The sequence below is a fragment of the Oncorhynchus mykiss genome, unplaced genomic scaffold, assembly GCF_013265735.2.
Source record: "Oncorhynchus mykiss isolate Arlee unplaced genomic scaffold, USDA_OmykA_1.1 un_scaffold_331, whole genome shotgun sequence".
NCBI lineage: Eukaryota > Metazoa > Chordata > Actinopteri > Salmoniformes > Salmonidae > Oncorhynchus > Oncorhynchus mykiss.
In genome coordinates this window covers 101,092-120,822 of record NW_023493779.1, presented here as the reverse complement: position 1 = coordinate 120,822, position 19,731 = coordinate 101,092, and the positions used below count along the sequence as shown (strand labels likewise).

The window sequence follows — 19,731 nt, the reverse complement described above, 5'->3', positions numbered from 1 at the left end:
TTGTATACAGGAGAATAGAGATCATGTTTCAAGATTGTGAGATTTCTAGCTGACGATAACTGAAGGCACCAGAGTTATAGCCTTCTCACTTTGCCAGAAATTCAAACATAAACACACAGTCTAATTTTATCTTAGTTTTTGTCAGCTTTAAACTGTTACGTTTTCAACTTTGAACTTTGGTCGTTAAAAAAAAACGGTATTACTGTTAACTCTGTAATTTACTTTTTTTTATAGTCTAATATAGTTTGTTTTGTTGTAGTCTATATGCAGTACGATTTTTAGGTGTTAGACATTAGTTTACTAGGACTGTTTCATTGCGGTACATAACGATACATCCTCATTCTGATAAATAGTTTTGCATCATGCTCCATCCACCGAGTCATGCAAATAAAAATAAAAAGTGCAATTCGCGTCATATGTAAAAGCATTGATTTAAAACTAGTGCTTTTTCAACATAGGCAATCCAAAAAGCGTGGGACAGTGCTGGAACTGAACCAACGGCAGGTATCAACGGACGGACGAATGACAGCCACCAATGCGCTTATCGTATCATCTAAAGGTTACACTAAAGGTTCCGTGTAATCATCCTGATTACACGGAACGCCCATATTATGAAACACCCCGAATTGCGGTAATGCAATTACACCATATTGAGTTGTCTTGAAACCAACATGTGAAATCTCAAATTTAAAACCCATCTCGTTTTTTGTCTCCATCTCCAAATCTATTGGATGAGAAAACCAGAGGTCTCGTCCCTTCTAACCTTCTTCTCCAATGGGCTTTGAGAAGGAGACGAGGAGCTAGGATTTTAATATTTTATATTCTTCCCCATGTCCTCTAGCCTTGCACACTGTTGCTCTAAACGGTCTCGTTATGAATGGATTTCCTCAGAAGGGAGGAGGTGGTGGTGGGGGGAAGGAAAGGATGTATTTCTGCATCAGCGAGTCAAGCAGCTTTGGTCACACCCTTCCCCCGCCTACATGTCCCCCCTCCCGGGACGAGAGAGGAGCTTTACCGCCCGCCATGTTGATAGAGCAGGAGTCAGAGACGTGTAAAAGCCTGCTTAGCGAACTAAACTACACATTACGGGAAGGGTTAGAAAGAACATTTATCCAACAACCACAACAAATAAGTCAACTTTCCTGGTATTTTTGTCTTGGATGGTGACTTCTTTGATCGTATGGGTTGTAAAATTCCTGGATATTCATTTACTCTGTAGAATAACTCGGGAAAAAGGAAATGGTAAGTTATTCATTGTTTTTTTTTGCTTTCCAGGTTGTTTCAAATCTCCTTGGGATGCTTTTGGGTGAATGTCTCCACCTAGCACTTAAACCTAGCTAGCTAACGTTAGCCAGTTAGTTAGCCAGTTAGTTAGCTAACAAGGGTTAGCCAGTTAGTTAGCTAACAAGGGTTAGCCTGTTAGTTAGCTAACAAGGGTTAGCCTGTTAGTTAGCTAACAAGGGTTAGCCTGTTAGTTAGCTAACAAGGGTTAGCCAGTTAGTTAACTAACAAGGGTTAGCCTGTTAGTTAGCTAACAAGGGTTAGCCTGTTAGTTAGCTAACAAGGGTTAGCCTGTTAGTTAGCTAACAAGGGTTAGCCAGTTAGTTAGCTAACAAGGGTTAGCCAGTTAGTTAGCTAACAAGGGTTAGCCAGTTAGTTAGCTAACAAGGGTTAGCCAGTTAGTTAGCTAACAAGGGTTAGCCAGTTAGTTAGCTAACAAGGGTTAGCCAGTTAGTTAGCTAACAAGGGTTAGCCAGTTAGTTAGCTAACAAGGGTTAGCCAGTTAGTTAGCCAGTTAGTTAGCTAACAAGAGTTAGCCAGTTAGTTAGCTAACAAGAGTTAGCCAGTGAGTTAGCCAGTGAGTTAGCCAGTGAGTTAGCCAGTGAGTTAGCCAACAAGAGTTAGCCAACTAGTTAACAAGGTTAGCCAGTTAGTTAACAAGGTTAGCCAGTTAGTTAACAAGGTTAGCCAGTTAGTTAACAAGGTTAGCCAGTTAGTTAACAAGGTTAGCCAGTTAGTTACCTAACAAGGTTTAGCCAGTTAGTTACCTAACAAGGTTTAGCCAGTTTGTTAGCCAGTGAGTTAGCTAACACGGGTTAGGCAGTGAGTTAGCTAACACGGGTTAGGCAGTGAGTTAGCTAACACGGGTTAGGCAGTGAGTTAGCTAACACGGGTTAGCCAGTGAGTTAGCTAACACGGGTTAAGCCAGTGAGTTAGCTAACACGGTTTAGCCAGTGAGTTAGCTAACAAGGTTTAGCATTTGCTATCTTTTTTTAGTATCGTTGTAGCTAAGCTAACAGTATCAAGAAGGTGTTGTAGTTAGCTAGTGGCCTAGCTACTGTGTTGGAGTGACTCCCTAATTATAAACCCAGATAAAATGCAACAATTTAAATCCTAAAACATGTTCAAACAACAAAATTGTTGGAACTTTATTTTTAATTTTTTTACTGTAAACTGAAGGAGTATGGAGTAGAGAAGAGGGGTGGTTGGAGTAGAGGAGAGGGGTGGTTGGAGTAGAGAAGAGGGGTGGTTGGAGTAGAGGAGAGGGGTGGTTGGAGTAGAGGAGAGGGGTGGTTGGAGTAGAGGAGAGGGGTGGTTGGAGTAGAGGAGAGGGGTGGTTGGAGGAGAGGGGTGGTTGGAGTAGAGGAGAGGGGTGGTTGGAGTAGAGGAGAGGGGTGGTTGGAGTAGAGGAGAGGGGTGGTTGGAGTAGAGGAGAGGGGTGGTTGGAGTAGAGGAGAGGGGTGGTTGGAGTAGAGGAGAGGGGTGGTTGTATTGGTGAGGATATTTTTTGTTGTTCCAACAACTTTTTGGGGGGAGGAATTTTTCATTCAATAAGTTCTTGTAACGAACATGCTAATTTGTTAGCTAAGTTTGTAGATAACCATAACTTAAAAACAGGTTTTAAATGAAGTTAGTTAGAGTTGTAGTGAAGTCACACAGATTTTCAACCATTTTAAATGTGACAGAAAATGTACATTTTTTTTTTGCTTACGTTTAGCTACGTAGTTTGTTTCCAAAATATTTTGAATTTATTTTTTAGCTAACTAGCCGGTTAGCTAGATATGTATTTCAGAAAAGGCGTTGATGACACTTTTGTTAGTCCATCGATCCAACATAACTGGTTTAAAAACTGCTCAACTCAAACGTTTAGTGTTTTAGGACACACTTTAGCTTTAGTTCGTATACAAAGCTACTAGTGTGCAAGAGAAAGTTGTCTTTACCATTTTAGCTAACCTTTTGGGGGGCTGGGTTGTTAGCTTGTTAGCTACCGGCTCTGTTTGTTTTCATGGCAAAACGACGCTAACTAGACAACTGGGGAATCGTTGTTTCTCATAACTAGCTTATAATATCAGCTGATTTGATGTGGTTGATGAATCACTGTAGCAAGAAAAACCATTGACATTTCCAGTAAACTATCTGTCCAGTTTTGGTAACTAGCTAACAGTGAAGCGGAACATAATTCACTATAAGAGTGGTTGGTGTTTGTTCACTTCATTGTAGTGGTCATAATGTTTGTCCAGGTGGGGGCGCTGTTTTTACCTCTGTCACCATGTATCAATCGCTGAATCATTTATCTCTTAGCTCGGAAACATGGTGCAGGACACTGAGCTGTAATGCCCCCTGGGTGTAGCCGGGATGCTGCCCCTCTCTGCCCAGGCTTGGGATGCTGCCCCTCTCTGCCCAGGCTTGGGATGCTGCCCCTCTGCCCAGGCTTAGGGGAGCCGCTAGACCCCGTGGTGGGGTTAGCGGGCAGGCTTTGTCTATTGTCTGTGTGTGTGTGTGTGTGTTCAGTTTGAGTAAAGGCAGGTTCGGGAGGGAGGGAGGGGGGGGTGACCGATGCACCTGTAGCCGACTCTCGGGGCGGTATCTCCGGCTTTGTCTTGGGCTGGGGAGGACAAAAGGGCGACTGATGTCTCGGGGCATGGGAAGGGAGGGGTGAGTGTGAGAGAGAGAAGGGTGCTTGGACATTACATTATGTTAGTATGGATTGATCTCTGAATTGAATTGATAAGCAGTTCTTGACTTGGGCAGGAGCTCACTGAGCACAGATGATAAATCAGCGCTTGAAGATTTCTTGCGTGCTTATGTGAATGGTAGATGAGTGATGAGGAACTCTCTGTCTGTGGAACATGTCCCAGTTTACTGCTTCTGAAAACATTCTAGATTCCAACAGTCCGGTTCTTTAGAATGGTGAAAGAACCGGTTGGATTTGCTTGTCTATACACACACACACAGAAATACCTATTGTGTTGTCAGCCCGGTGTATCAATAAAGGGATATTCCAGGGTTTTTTGGCAATGAGGCCGTTGTCTACTTCCCCAGTCAGATGAACTCGTGGATACCATTTTTTTATAGTGTGTTTTACAGCCCAGAGTGGTTAGCATCACGCTCGGCTAGCCAGGCTAGCTGCTACATAGTGTTTTTACAGCTCAGAGTGGTTAGCATCATGCTAGGCAAGCCAGGCTAGCTGCTACATAGTGTGATTTTACACCTCAGAGTGGTTAGCATCACGTTAGGCTAGCCAGGCTAGCTGCTACGTAGTGTTTTTACAGCCCAGAGTGGTTAGCATCACGCTAGGCTAGCCAGGCTAGCTGCTACAAAGTGTTTTTACAGCCCAGAGGAAGTCCTGGATCCAGTTGCAGAAGGGGTGCTGTCCAGACCCAGAACTCCGAGCTCGGTGTCGACCTTGGAGGGAACAGTAGTGTTGAAAGCTTGGAACTGTAGTCCATGAACAGCAAAGGTGCTCCTGTTGTGAGGTGGTGAGGTGGCATCTTTTGTGCATCTGTTAGAGCGGTAGGGGAAATTGGACTGGGTCCAGTGGGCATACTGGCCTTGATGTGGCCCATGACCAGCCTCTCCTGGCCTTGACGTGGCCCATGACCAGCCTCTCCTGGCCTTGACGTGGCCCATGACCAGCCTCTCCTGGCCTTGACGTGGCCCATGACCAGCCTCTCCTGGCCTTGACGTGGCCCATGACCAGCCTCTCCTGGCCTTGACGTGGCCCATGACCAGCCTCTCCTGGCCTTGACGTGGCCCATGACCAGCCTCTCCTGGCCTTGACGTGGCCCATGACCAGCCTCTCCTGGCCTTGACGTGGCCCATGACCAGCCTCTCCAAGCACTTCATGAGGATGTGGTGAGCTCCATGGAGCAATAGTCATTTGGCCAGGTCACCAGGTCTTTCTTGGGCACCGGCTGTGAATTTACACCTGGTAGCTGGTCTGTAACCTAGAGGACAACCAGTGTGTCCATCTCCTCTATACCACCCACCTGGTAGTGTGGTGGATGGGACTACCAGCTCTCTGTAACCTAGAGGACAACCAGTGGGTCCATCTCCTCTATACCACCCACCTGGTAGTGTGGTGGATGGGACTACCATCTCTCTGTAACCTAGTATACAACCAGTGGGCCCGTCTCCTCTATACCACCCACCTGGTAGTGTGGTGGATGGGACTACCAGCTCTCTGTAACCTAGAGGACAACCAGTGGGTCCATCTCCTCTATACCACCCACCTGGTAGTGTGGTGGATGGGACTACCAGCTCTCTGTAACCTAGAGGACAACCAGTGGGTCCATCTCCTCTATACCACCCACCTGGTAGTGTGGTGGATGGGACTACCAGCTCTCTGTAACCTAGAGGGCAACCAGTGGGTCCGTCTCCTCTATACCATGTTTCACACCTGGTAGTGTGGTGGATGGGACTACCAGCTCTCTGTAACCTAGAGGGCAACCAGTGGGTCCATCTCCTCTATACCACCCACCTGGTAGTTTGGTGGATGGGACTACCATCTCTCTGTAACCTAGAGGGCAACCAGTGGGTCTGTCTCCTCTATACCACCCACCTGGTAGTGTGGTGGATGGGACTACCAGCTCTCTGTAACCTAGAGGACAACCAGTGGGCCCGTCTCCTCTATACCAGGTTTCTTGTAGGATGACAATGTCTATATTTCTGATTTCTTTGATGAAGTCTGGGTTCCTGCTCTTTAGGACAAAGGCAGATGACCTCTGACCTTGTATATTCCAAGGATGAGATAGTAAAAGCTTTGTGTTCCATAGTGTCTAGTGTGGTTTAGGCCCAGACCCTCTCTCTGTCTTGCTCTCTTTCTCTCTCTGTCTCTGTCTCTCTGTCTCTGTGCTCTGACAGACCCTGTCTGTGCAGTCCTCCTGGGCTGGGGGGGTTGTTCCGGGGGGATTCGGACGGGGGCTCTTCCTCTAGTCGTGTGAATAAGTGATTTTAAAGCAGCAGATGTCATTAGGTCAGTGCTGTATTCATAGTGGTGGGAGGGAGGAGGCAGGGTGAGGAAGGAGGGAGGGAGGGGGGGAGGGGGAGGCAGGGTGAGGAGGGAGGGAGGGGGGGAGGGGGAGGCAGGGTGAGGAGGGAGGGAGGAGGGAGGGGGAGGCAGGGTGAGGAGGGAGGGAGGGAGGGAGGAGGCAGGTTGAGGAGGGAGGGTGGGGAGGGAGGGAGGAGGCAAGGGGGGGAGGGTGAGGAGGGAGGGTTGGGGGAGGGGGGAGGCAGGGTGAGGAGGGAGGTTTGGGGGGAGGCAGGGTGAGGAGGGAGGTTTGGGGGGAGGCAGGGTGAGGAGGGAGGTTTGGGGGGAGGCAGGGTGAGGAGGGAGGGTTGGGGGGAGGCAGGGTGAGGAGGGAGGGTTGGGGGGAGGCAGGGTGAGGAGGGAGGGTTGGGAGGTTTGGGGGAGGCAGGGTGAGGAGGCAGGTTTGGGGGAGGCAGGGTGAGGAGGGAGGGTTGGGGGAGGCAGGGTGAGGAGGGAGGGTTGGGGGGAGGCAGGGTGAGGAGGGAGGGTTGGGGGGAGGCAGGGTGAGGAGGGAGGGTTGGGGGGAGGCAGGGTGAGGGAGGGTTTCGGGGAGGCAGGGTGAGGAGGGAGGGGGAGGAGGCAGGGTGAGGTAGGGTTTGGGGGAGGCAGGGTGAGGAGGAAGTTTTGGGGTCTCCACAGGAGTCACATTTCTGGGCCCTTAAACTGTCTCTCTTTCTTGTTTCTCTCTCTGTCTGTTTCTGTCCCCCCCCCCCTCTCTCTCTCAGGTGATGGCGTGGCTGTGTGTGTGTCCAGCTCTGTGTGTGTGGAGATGGTTCTAACAGGCTGTTGTCTGTGAGGACTGTGGAACACACTGCTGGCCTGCGGAGGCACCCTGAACACACACACACACACACACACACACACACACACACACACACACACACACTCGGTGACAACACACACACACACACTCAGAGACACGGTGACACACACACACACTCAGTGACACGGTGACACACACACACACAACGCAGCGAGAACGGATTCGGACACACAAACTCTCCCCCCCCCCCCCTCCCCTCCCCCCCAACACACACACACACACACACACACACACACACACTCTTGACTGTGTGTCCCAGTCGTGGTAGCGCGTGTGTGTGTGTGACCACCACCACTATGCCGAGCTCCACTATCAGACGTTCTGTGAAGAACATGGTGAACAACTACTCCGACGCGGAGAAGAAGGTGCGGGAGTCCACCTCCAACGACCCCTGGGGCCCCTCGTCCTCTCTGATGTCAGAGGTGGCCGACCTGACCTACAACGTCGTGGCGTTCAGTGAGATCATGAGTATGATCTGGAGACGCCTCAACGACCACGGGAAGAACTGGAGACACGTTTACAAGGCGCTGACGCTGCTCGACTACCTGATTAAGGTAACGCCCCACCCCTGATACCAGTAATAAGAACTACCTGATTAAGGTAACGCCCCACCCCTGATACCAATAATAATAACTACCTGATTAAGGTAACGCCCCACCCCTGATACCAGTAATAACAACTACCTGATTAAGGTAACGCCCCACCCCTGATACCAATAATAAGAACTACCTGATTAAGGTAACGCCCCACCCCTGATACCAATAATAAGAACTACCTGATTAAGGTAACGCCCCCACCCCTGATACCAGTAATAAGAACTACCTGATTAAGGTAACGCCCCACCCCTGATACCAGTAATAAAACAATAATAAGAACTACCTGATTAAGGTAACGCCCCACCCCTGATACCAATAATAAGAACTACCTGATTAAGGTAACGCCCCACCCCTGATACCAATAATAAGAACTACCTGATTAAGGTAACGCCCCCACCCCTGATACCAGTAATAAGAACTACCTGATTAAGGTAATGCCCCACCCCTGATACCAGTAATAAGAACTACCTGATTAAGGTAACGCCCCACCCCTGATACCAATAATAAGAACTACCTGATTAAGGTAATGCCCCACCCCTGATACCAGTAATAAGAACTACCTGATTAAGGTAACGCCCCACCCCTGATACCAATAATAAGAACTACCTGATTAAGGTAACGCCCCACCCCTGATACCAGTAATAATAACTACCTGATTAAGGTAACGCCCCACCCCTGATACCAATAATAATAACTACCTGATTAAGGTAACGCCCCACCCCTGATACCAGTAATAAGAACTACCTGATTAAGGTAACGCCCCACCCCTGATACCAGTAATAATAACTACCTGATTAAGGTAACGCCCCACCCCTGATACCAATAATAATAACTACCTGATTAAGGTAACGCCCCACCCCTGATACCAGTAATAAGAACTACCTGATTAAGGTAACGCCCCACCCCTGATACCAGTAATAAAACAATAATAATAACTACCTGATTAAGGTAACGCCCCACCCCTGATACCAGTAATAAAACAATAATAATAACTACCTGATTAAGGTAACGCCCCCACCCCTGATACCAATAATAAAACAATAATAATAACTACCTGATTAAGGTAACGCCCCACCCCTGATACCAATAATAATAACTACCTGATTAAGGTAACGCCCCACCCCTGATACCAATAATAATAACTACCTGATTAAGGTAACGCCCCACCCCTGATACCAATAATAATAACTACCTGATTAAGGTAACGCCCCACCCCTGATACCAGTAATAAGAACTACCTGATTAAGGTAACGCCCCACCCCTGATACCAGTAATAAAACAATAATAAGAACTACCTGATTAAGGTAACACCCCCACCCCTGATACCAGTAATAATAACTACCTGATTAAGGTAACGCCCCCACCCCTGATACCAGTAATAATAACTACCTGATTAAGGTAACGCCCCCACCCCTGATACCAGTAATAATAACTACCTGATTAAGGTAACGCCCCCACCCCTGATACCAATAATAATAACTACCTGATTAAGGTAACGCCCCACCCCTGATACCAATAATAAAACAATAATAATAACTACCTGATTAAGGTAACGCCCCACCCCTGATACCAATAATAAAACAATAATAATAACTACCTGATTAAGGTAACGCCCCACCCCTGATACCAATAATAATAACTACCTGATTAAGGTAACGCCCCACCCCTGATACCAATAATAAAACAATAATAAGAACTACCTGATTAAGGTAACGCCCCACCCCTGATACCAATAATAAAACAATAATAATAACTACCTGATTAAGGTAACGCCCCACCCCTGATACCAGTAATAATAACTACCTGATTAAGGTAACGCCCCACCCCTGATACCAATAATAAAACAATAATAATAACTACCTGATTAAGGTAACGCCCCACCCCTGATACCAATAAAAAGAACTACCTGATTAAGGTAACGCCCCACCCCTGATACCAATAATAATAACTACCTGATTAAGGTAACGCCCCACCCCTGATACCAGTAATAAGAACTACCTGATTAAGGTAACGCCCCCACCCCTGATACCAGTAATAAAACAATAATAAGAACTACCTGATTAAGGTAACGCCCCCACCCCTGATACCAATAATAAAACAATAATAATAACTACCTGATTAAGGTAACGCCCCACCCCTGATACCAATAATAATAACTACCTGATTAAGGTAACGCCCCACCCCTGATACCAATAATAAAACAATAATAATAACTACCTGATTAAGGTAACGCCCCACCCCTGATACCAATAATAAAACAATAATAAGAACTACCTGATTAAGGTAACGCCCCCACCCCTGATACCAATAATAAAACAATAATAATAACTACCTGATTAAGGTAACGCCCCACCCCTGATACCAATAATAATAACTACCTGATTAAGGTAACGCCCCACCCCTGATACCAATAATAAAACAATAATAATAACTACCTGATTAAGGTAACGCCCCACCCCTGATACCAGTAATAAAACAATAATAATAACTACCTGATTAAGGTAACGCTGCACCCCTGATACCAGTAATAATAACTACCTGATTAAGGTAACGCTGCACCCCTGATACCAATAATAATAACTACCTGATTAAGGTAACGCCCCACCCCTGATACCAATAATAAAACAATAATAATAACTACCTGATTAAGGTAACGCCCCACCCCTGATACCAGTTATAATAACTACCTGATTAAGGTAACGCCCCACCCCTGATACCAGTTATAATAACTACCTGATTAAGGTAACGCCCCACCCCTGATACCAATAATAAAACAATAATAAGAACTACCTGATTAAGGTAACGCCCCACCCCTGATACCAATAATAAGAACTACCTGATTAAGGTAACTTCCCACCCCCTGATACCAGTAATAAAACAATAATAAGAACTACCTGATTAAGGTAACGCCCCACCCCTGATACCAATAATAAGAACTACCTGATTAAGGTAACGCCCCACCCCTGATACCAGTAATAAGAACTACCTGATTAAGGTAACGCCCCACCCCTGATACCAATAATAAGAACTACCTGATTAAGGTAACGCCCCACCCCTGATACCAATAATAAGAACTACCTGATTAAGGTAACGCCCCACCCCTGATACCAATAATAAGAACTACCTGATTAAGGTAACGCCCCACCCCTGATACCAATAATAAGAACTACCTGATTAAGGTAACGCTGCACCCCTGATACCAGTAATAAGAACTACCTGATTAAGGTAACGCCCCACCCCTGATACCAGTAATAAGAACTACCTGATTAAGGTAACGCCCCACCCCTGATACCAGTAATAAGAACTACCTGATTAAGGTAACGCCCCACCCCTGATACCAATAATAAGAACTACCTGATTAAGGTAACGCCCCACCCCTGATACCAGTAATAAGAACTACCTGATTAAGGTAACGCCCCCACCCCTGATACCAGTAATAAGAACTACCTGATTAAGGTAACGCCCCACCCCTGATACCAGTAATAAGAACTACCTGATTAAGGTAACGCCCCCACCCCTGATACCAGTAATAAGAACTACCTGATTAAGGTAACGCCCCCACCCCTGATACCAGTAATAAGAACTACCTGATTAAGGTAACGCTGCACCCCTGATACCAGTAATAAGAACTACCTGATTAAGGTAACGCCCCACCCCTGATACCAGTAATAAGAACTACCTGATTAAGGTAACGCCCCCACCCCTGATACCAGTAATAAGAACTACCTGATTAAGGTAACGCCCCCACCCCTGATACCAGTAATAATAACTACCTGATTAAGGTAACGCCCCACCCCTGATACCAGTAATAATAACTACCTGATTAAGGTAACGCCCCACCCCTGATACCAGTAATAAATAATAATATTAATAACCTTAATAATAATAATAAAACAATAATAAATAACATTAACAATAAAACAATAATAAATAAATAATATTAATAATAATAATAATAATAATAATAATAATAATAATAACAATAAAACAATTAATAATATAATAGTAATAACAATAAATCAATAAATAATAATAAATAATGCATATTATAGTATTAATAATAATAATAAAACAATAATAAATGATATGAATAAAATAATAATATTAATAATAATAAAACAATAAATAATATTAATAATAATAAAACAATAAACAATAATAATATTAATAATAATAAAACAATAAATAATATTAATATTAATAATAATAAAACAATAAACAATAATAATACTATTAATATTAATATTAATAAAACAGGTTATAAAACACAGTTCACTTGAACTGTGAAACGCTGACTGGATGGGCCGTTCGCCTCTGTAGCGCCTTACGTTCAGATGCCGAGCAGTTGCCATACCAGGCGGTGATGCAACCGGTCAGGATGCTCTCGATGGTGCAGCTGTAGAACCTTTTTGAGGATCTGAGGAACCCGTGACAACATCTTATCAGTCTCCCGACGGGGGGATACGCATCCTAACCCAAACAAAGGAAGTCCTCCCAGCGTTTTCTGGCTTCGTTGTCTTTAAACGTTTTAGTCAGAATCCTAACTGGTATCCGTGACGTCTGAGCTGAACATGTAGTTCTCAGGTTTGGATTTTGAGATTTTTTTTCAGTGTTTATTTTAGTTTTTGTGCCCTTTTTTTCTCCCCTATTTCATCCAATTGGTAGTAAAAGTCTTGTCTCATCGCTGCAACTTCCGTACGGACTCGGGAGAGGCGAAGGTCGAGAGCTATGCGTCCTCCGAAACACGACCCAACCAAGCTGCACTGCTTCTTAACTCCGCACCAATGTGTCGGAGGAAACACCGTGCACCTGGCGACCTGGTTAGCGCGCACTGCACCAGGAGTCGCTATGAGACAAGGATATCCCTGCCGGGCCAAGCCTTCCGGCCTCCCGATCGCGGCCCGCTGCGAACCCAGAGTCTGGTGGCACAGATGCAGTGCCTTAGACCACTGCGCCACCCAGGAGGTTCCTGCAGTGTTAATGTGTTAATATGTTGTGTGTGTGTGTGTGTGTGTGTGTGTGTGTGTGTGTGTTTGTTTTCCAGACGGGGTCAGAGCGCGTGGCTCTGCAGTGTAAAGAGAACATCTTCGCCATCCAGACTCTGAAGGACTTTCAGTACATAGACAGAGACGGAAAAGACCAGGGAATCAACGTCAGAGAGAAGAGCAAACAGCTGGTGGTCCTGTTGAAAGATGAGGAGAGACTGAAAGGTGAGGAGGAGGAGGAAGAGGGAGGTAGGTGGTGGTCCTGCTGAAAGATGAGGAGAGACTGAAAGGTGAGGAGGAGGAAGAGGGAGGTGGTGGTCCTGCTGAAAGATGAGGAGAGACTGAAAGGTGTTGAGGGAGGTGGTGGTCCTGCTGAAAGATGAGGAGAGACTGAAAGGTGAGGAGGAGGAGGAGGGAGGTGGTGGTCCTGCTGAAAGATGAGGAGAGACTGAAAGGTGAGGAGGAGGAGGGAGGTGGTGGTCCTGCTGAAAGATGAGGAGAGACTGAAAGGTGAGGAAGAGGGAGGTGGTGGTCCTGCTGAAAGATGAGGAGAGACTGAAAGGTGAGGAGGAGGAGGAGGGAGGGAGGTGGTACTGCTGAAAGATGAGGAGAGATTGAAAGGTGAGGAGGAGGATGAGGGAGGTGGTGGTACTGTCTGGCACTAGGGCTGTCTGGAGTAATGTACTGTCTGGAGTCATGTACTGTCTGTCTGGAGTCATGTACTGTCTGTCATAGACCACTAGGTCTGTCTGGAGTCATGTACTGTCTGTCTGGAGTCATGTACTGTTTGTCATAGACCACTAGGTCTGTCTGGAGTAATGTACTGTCTGTCTGGAGTAATGTACTGTCTGTCATAGACCACTAGGTCTGTCTGGAGTCATGTACTGTCTGTCATAGACCACTAGGTCTGTCTGGATTAATGTACTGTCTGTCTGGAGTAATGTACTGTCTGTCATAGACCACTAGGTCTATCTGGAGTCATGTACTGTCTGTCTGGAGTCATGTACTGTCTGTCATAGACCACTAGGTCTGTCTGGAGTAATGTACTGTCTGTCTGGAGTCATGTACTGTCTGTCATAGACCACTAGGTCTGTCTGGAGTAATGTACTGTCTGTCTGGAGTCATGTACTGTCTGTCATAGACCACTAGGTCTGTCTGGAGTAATGTACTGTCTGTCTGGAGTCATGTACTGTCTGTCATAGACCACTAGGTCTGTCTGGATTAATGTACTGTCTGTCTGGAGTCATGTACTGTCTGTCTGGAGTAATGTACTGTCTGTCATAGACCACTAGGTCTGTCTGGAGTAATGTACTGTCTGTCTGGAGTCATGTACTGTCTGTCATAGACCACTAGGTCTGTCTGGATTAATGTACTGTCTGTCTGGAGTAATGTACTGTCTGTCATAGACCACTAGGTCTGTCTGGATTAATGTACTGTCTGTCTGGAGTAATGTACTGTCTGTCATAGACCACTAGGTCTGTCTGGATTAATGTACTGTCTGTCTGGAGTAATGTACTGTCTGTCTGGAGTAATGTACTGTCTGTCATAGACCACTAGGTCTGTCTGGATTAATGTACTGTCTGTCTGGAGTAATGTACTGTCTGTCATAGACCACTAGGTCTGTCTGGATTAATGTACTGTCTGTCTGGAGTAATGTACTGTCTGTCTGGAGTACTGTACTGTCTGTCTGGAGTCATGTACTGCCTGTCATAGACCACTAGGTCTGTCCAGGTGAGGTTAATGATGAGGATGATGTTCCTGTCCAGGTGAGCGTTCCCAGGCTCTGAAGACGAAGGAGAGGATGGCTCAGGTCACCACTACAGGGGCGGTGACACCGGGTCAGGGTTTTGGCCGAGGTTCGTCTCAACCCAACCTGTCGACCTCCTACAGCGAGGAGTACGGCAAGTCGGAGGGGTCACCTGCATCTTACCACGGCTGTGAGTAGATCTAACTATATTACACACACACACACACACACACACACAGGCTTAGACACTAAGGGTTTTAGATGGTGTTGGAGGTTTGATCTTTCTTCTTCCTAAAACCAGCGTCCAATCAAAACTCCTCTTTCTTTACCTTTCAGCTCGTTTCACGTTAATTTAGCTTTTATAGGGACCTTCGGAAACAACTTTTCAGACGAACACCACAACACGTAGACCCCCCCCCAAAAAAGGCCGACTTAGTACCACCTCTCTGTCAACAGAGCTCGGTGCTTATTATGGGATGTTTTAGGTTACACAATCCCACCTTTTTTGGGGGGGGTAGCATGTTAATGACATGTTGGAGATCCTACTGAACCATTCAGAACACAAAGAATTATACTTGTCTTGTTAAAATGTACTTTATAACATAAGGAAGGGACATTCTGTCACCAAAGTGCGTTTTCCCCCGCTTTGGGCAGAGGGGAGACACCCATGTTCCCGTTCTGGACTCTGTTCCCCTTCCTCTTTCACGTGGCTGGAGTCTGTTCCCCTCCCTCCTTCACGTGACTGGAGCCTGTTCCCCTTCCCTCCTTCACGTGACTGGAGTCTGTTCCCCTCCCTCCTTCACCCTACTGGAGTTTGTTCTTCCCTCCTTCATTTGACTGGAATCTGTTCCCCTTCCCTCCTTCATTTGACTGGAGTCTGTTCCCCTTCCCTCCTTCACGTGACTGGAGTCTGTTCCCCTTCCCTCCTTCATTTGACTGGAGTCTGTTCCCCTTCCCTCCTTCATTTGACTGGAGTCTGTTCCCCTTCCCTCCTTCACGTGACTGGAGTCTGTTCCCCTTCCCTCCTTCACGTGACTGGAGTCTGTTCCCCTTCCCTCCTTCACGTGACTGGAGTCTGTTCCCCTTCCCTCCTTCACGTGACTGGAATCTGTTCCCCTCCCTCCTTCACCCTACTGGAGTTTGTTCTTCCCTCCTTCACGTGACTGGAATCTGTTCCCCTTCCCTCCTTCATTTGACTGGAGTCTGTTCCCCTTCCCTCCATTTGACTGGAATCTATTCCCCTTCCCTCCTTCACGTGACTGGAGTCTGTTCCCCTTCCCTCCTTCACGTGACTGGAGTCTGTTCCCCTTCCCTCCTTCACGTGACTGGAGTCTGTTCCCCTTCCCTCCTTCAAGTGACTGGAGTCTGTTCCCCTTCCCTCATTCACGTGACTGGAGTCTGTTCCCCTTCCCTCATTCACGTGACTGGAGTCTGTTCCCCTTCCCTCCTTCACGTGACTGGAGTCTGTTCCCCTTCCCTCCTTCACGTGACTGGAGTCTGTTCCCCTTCCCTCCTTCACGTGACTGGAGTCTGTTCCCCTTCCCTCATTCACGTGACTGGAGTCTGTTCCCCTTCCCTCATTCACGTGACTGGAGTCTGTTCCCCTTCCCTCCTTCACGTGACTGGAGTCTGTTCCCCTTCCCTCCTTCACGTGACTGGAATCTGTTCCCCTTCCCTCCTTCATTTGACTGGAGTCTGTTCCCCTTCCCTCCTTCATTTGACTGGAATCTATTCCCCTTCCCTCCTTCACGTGACTGGAGTCTGTTCCCCTTCCCTCCTTCACGTGACTGGAGTCTGTTCCCCTTCCCTCCTTCACGTGACTGGAGTCTGTTCCCCTTCCCTCCTTCACGTGACTGGAGTCTGTTCCCCTTCCCTCCTTCACGTGACTGGAGTCTGTTCCCCTTCCCTCCTTCACGTGACTGGAGTCTGTTCCCCTTCCCTCCTTCACGTGACTGGAGTCTGTTCCCCTTCTCTCCTTCACGTGACTGGAGTCTGTTCCCCTTCTCTCCTTCACGTGACTGGAGTCTGTTCCCCTTCCCTCCTTCACGTGACTGGAGTCTGTTCCCCTTCCCTCCTTCACGTGACTGGAGTCTGTTCCCCTTCCCTCCTTCACGTGACTGGAGTCTGTTCCCCTTCCCTCCTTCACGTGACTGGAGTCTGTTCCCCTTCCCTCCTTCACGTGACTGGAGTCTGTTCCCTCCTTCACGTGACTGCAATCTGTTCTTCTTCTCTGGAGAGCTCCGTGTTTATCTCCCCTTCACGTGGAGAGAGAAGAAACAACAGTTCCTCTCTCTCTGGCCCCAGTCACCTCTGACCTCTAACCTTTAGGTCACAGCAGTGGTACTCCAAGGTCTCACCTCCGTGTGTGTGTGTGGTGTGTGTGTGGTTTTGATACATGTGGTGGAAACTGTAGCAGCTGACTCATCATCCTCCTCCTCTGAAGGAAGCAGAGATCAGCCAATAGAAACGAGGCTGGACAGGCACTGGCCAATGAGAGTGGGGCTGGAGGGTGTTGCCAGGGAACATTTTTGAGATTCCAGACAGTGGAAGGTTCTGGGTATTGTTCACCAAAACTGTGGAGTGACTCCCTCTCTCTCCTCTGGCGTCTCATTGGTCTCTCCCTCTCCTTAGGGTTAATATAATGTATAATGAGGTTATAATGCAAGGTGTGTAGTGTCTTTATGAGACAGGGTTGGTATAATGTATCAGTAGATGGTCTGTGTTCAGGTCTGAGGTTATAATGTGTCTTTATGAGACGGGGTTAGTATAATGTATCAGTAGATGGTCTGTGTTCAGGTCTGAGGTTATAATGTGTCTTTATGAGACAGGGTCAGTATAAGGTATCAGTAGATGGTCTGTGTTCAGGTCTGAGGTTATAATGTGTCTTTATGAGACAGGGTTAGTATAATGTATCAGTAGATGGTCTGTGTTCAGGTCTGAGGTTATAATGTGTCTTTATGAGAGGGTTAGTATAATGTATCAGTAGATGGTCTGTGTTCAGGTCTGAGGTTATAATGTGTCTTTATGAGACAGGGTTAGTATAATGTATCAGTAGATGGTCTGTGTTCAGGTCTGAGGTTATAATGTATCAGTAGATGGTCTGTGTTCAGGTCTGAGGTTATAATGTGTCTTTATGAGAGGGTTAGTATAATGTATCAGTAGATGGTCTGTGTTCAGGTCTGAGGTTATAATGTATCAGTAGATGGTCTGTGTTCAGGTCTGAGGTTATAATGTGTCAGTAGATGGTCTGTGTTCAGGTCTGAGGTTATAATGTGTCTTTATGAGACAGGGTCAGTATAATGTATCAGTAGACGGTCTGTGTTCAGGTCTGAGGTTATAATGTATCAGTAGATGGTCTGTGTTCAGGTCTGAGGTTATAATGTATCAGTAGATGGTCTGTGTTCAGGTCTGAGGTTATAATGTATCAGTAGATGGTCTGTGTTCAGGTCTGAGGTTATAATGTGTCTTTATGAGACAGGGTCAGTATAAGGTATCAGTAGATGGTCTGTGTTCAGGTCTGAGGTTATAATGTGTCTTTATGAGACAGGGTCAGTATAAGGTATCAGTAGATGGTCTGTGTTCAGGTCTGAGGTTATAATGTATCAGTAGATGGTCTGAGGTTATAATGTGTCTTTATGAGACAGGGTCAGTATAATGTATCAGTAGATGGTCTGTGTTCAGGTCTGAGGTTATAATGTATCAGTAGATGGTCTGTGTTCAGGTCTGAGGTTATAATGTGTCTTTATGAGACAGGGTCAGTATAATGTATCAGTAGATGGTCTGTGTTCAGGTCTGAGGTTATAATGTGTCTTTATGAGACAGGGTCAGTATAATGTATCAGTAGATGGTCTGAGGTTATAATGTGTCTTTATGAGACAGGGTCAGTATAATGTATCAGTAGATGGTCTGAGGTTATAATGTGTCTTTATGAGACAGGGTCAGTATAATGTATCAGTAGATGGTCTGAGGTTATAATGCAAGGTGTGTAGTGTCTTTATGAGAGGGTTAGTATAATGTATCAGTAGATGGTCTGTGTTCAGGTCTGATGTTATAATGTGTCTTTATGAGACAGGGTCAGTATAATGTATCAGTAGATGGTCTGAGGTTATAATGTGTCTTTATGAGACAGGGTCAGTATAATGTATCAGTAGATGGTCTGTGTTCAGGTCTGAGGTTATAATGTGTCTTTATGAGACAGGGTCAGTATAATGTATCAGCAGATGGTCTGAGGTTATAATGTGTCTTTATGAGACAGGGTCAGTATAATGTATCAGTAGATGGTCTGTGTTCAGGTCTGAGGTTATAATGTGTCTTTATGAGACAGGGTCAGTATAATGTATCAGTAGATGGTCTGAGGTTATAATGTGTCTTTATGAGACAGGGTTAGTATAATGTATCAGCAGATGGTCTGAGGTTATAATGTGTCTTTATGAGACAGGGTCAGTATAATGTATCAGCAGATGGTCTGAGGTTATAATGTGTCTTTATGAGACAGGGTCAGTATAATGTATCAGCAGATGGTCTGAGGTTATAATGTGTCTTTATGAGACAGGGTCAGTATAATGTATCAGTAGATGGTCTGAGGTTATAATGTGTCTTTATGAGACAGGGTTAGTATAATGTATCAGCAGATGGTCTGAGGTTATAATGTGTCTTTATGAGACAGGGTTAGTATAATGTATCAGCAGATGGTCTGAGGTTATAATGTGTCTTTATGAGACAGGGTTAGTATAATGTATCAGCAGATGGTCTGAGGTTATAATGTGTCTTTATGAGACAGGGTTAGTATAATGTATCAGTAGATGGTCTGTGTTCAGGTCTGAGGTTATAATGTGTCTTTATGAGACAGGGTTAGTATAATGTATCAGCAGATGGTCTGAGGTTATAATGTGTCTTTATGAGACAGGGTTAGTATAATGTATCAGCAGATGGTCTGAGGTTATAATGTGTCTTTATGAGACAGGGTTAGTATAATGTATCAGCAGATGGTCTGAGGTTATAATGTGTCTTTATGAGACAGGGTCAGTATAATGTATCAGCAGATGGTCTGAGGTTATAATGTGTCTTTATGAGACAGGGTTAGTATAATGTATCAGCAGATGGTCTGAGGTTATAATGTGTCTTTATGAGACAGGGTTAGTATAATGTATCAGCAGATGGTCTGAGGTTATAATGTGTCTTTATGAGACAGGGTTAGTATAATGTATCAGCAGATGGTCTGAGGTTATAATGTGTCTTTATGAGACAGGGTTAGTATAATGTATCAGTAG

The 19,731-nt window shown here is 45.8% G+C and overlaps 1 protein-coding gene across 2 annotated transcripts in view; it reads left to right on the top strand.

Moving 5' to 3' along the window:
- Positions 1 to 870: 870 nt before the first annotated feature.
- The window catches only part of LOC110510849 (epsin-2), a 51,931-nt gene continuing 33,070 nt past the window's right edge, over positions 871 to 19,731 (top strand). The window contains exons 1-4 of one of the 2 annotated variants that reach the window (XM_036973833.1): positions 871 to 1,242; positions 7,036 to 7,687; positions 12,774 to 12,939; positions 14,481 to 14,651. In XM_036973833.1, the coding sequence (XP_036829728.1) occupies positions 7,430 to 7,687; positions 12,774 to 12,939; positions 14,481 to 14,651 (595 nt within the window). In that variant the 5' untranslated portion in view covers positions 871 to 1,242; positions 7,036 to 7,429. The remainder of the gene's footprint in view (positions 1,243 to 7,035; positions 7,688 to 12,773; positions 12,940 to 14,480; positions 14,652 to 19,731) is intronic. The other variant, XM_036973832.1, reaches the window with a different exon arrangement.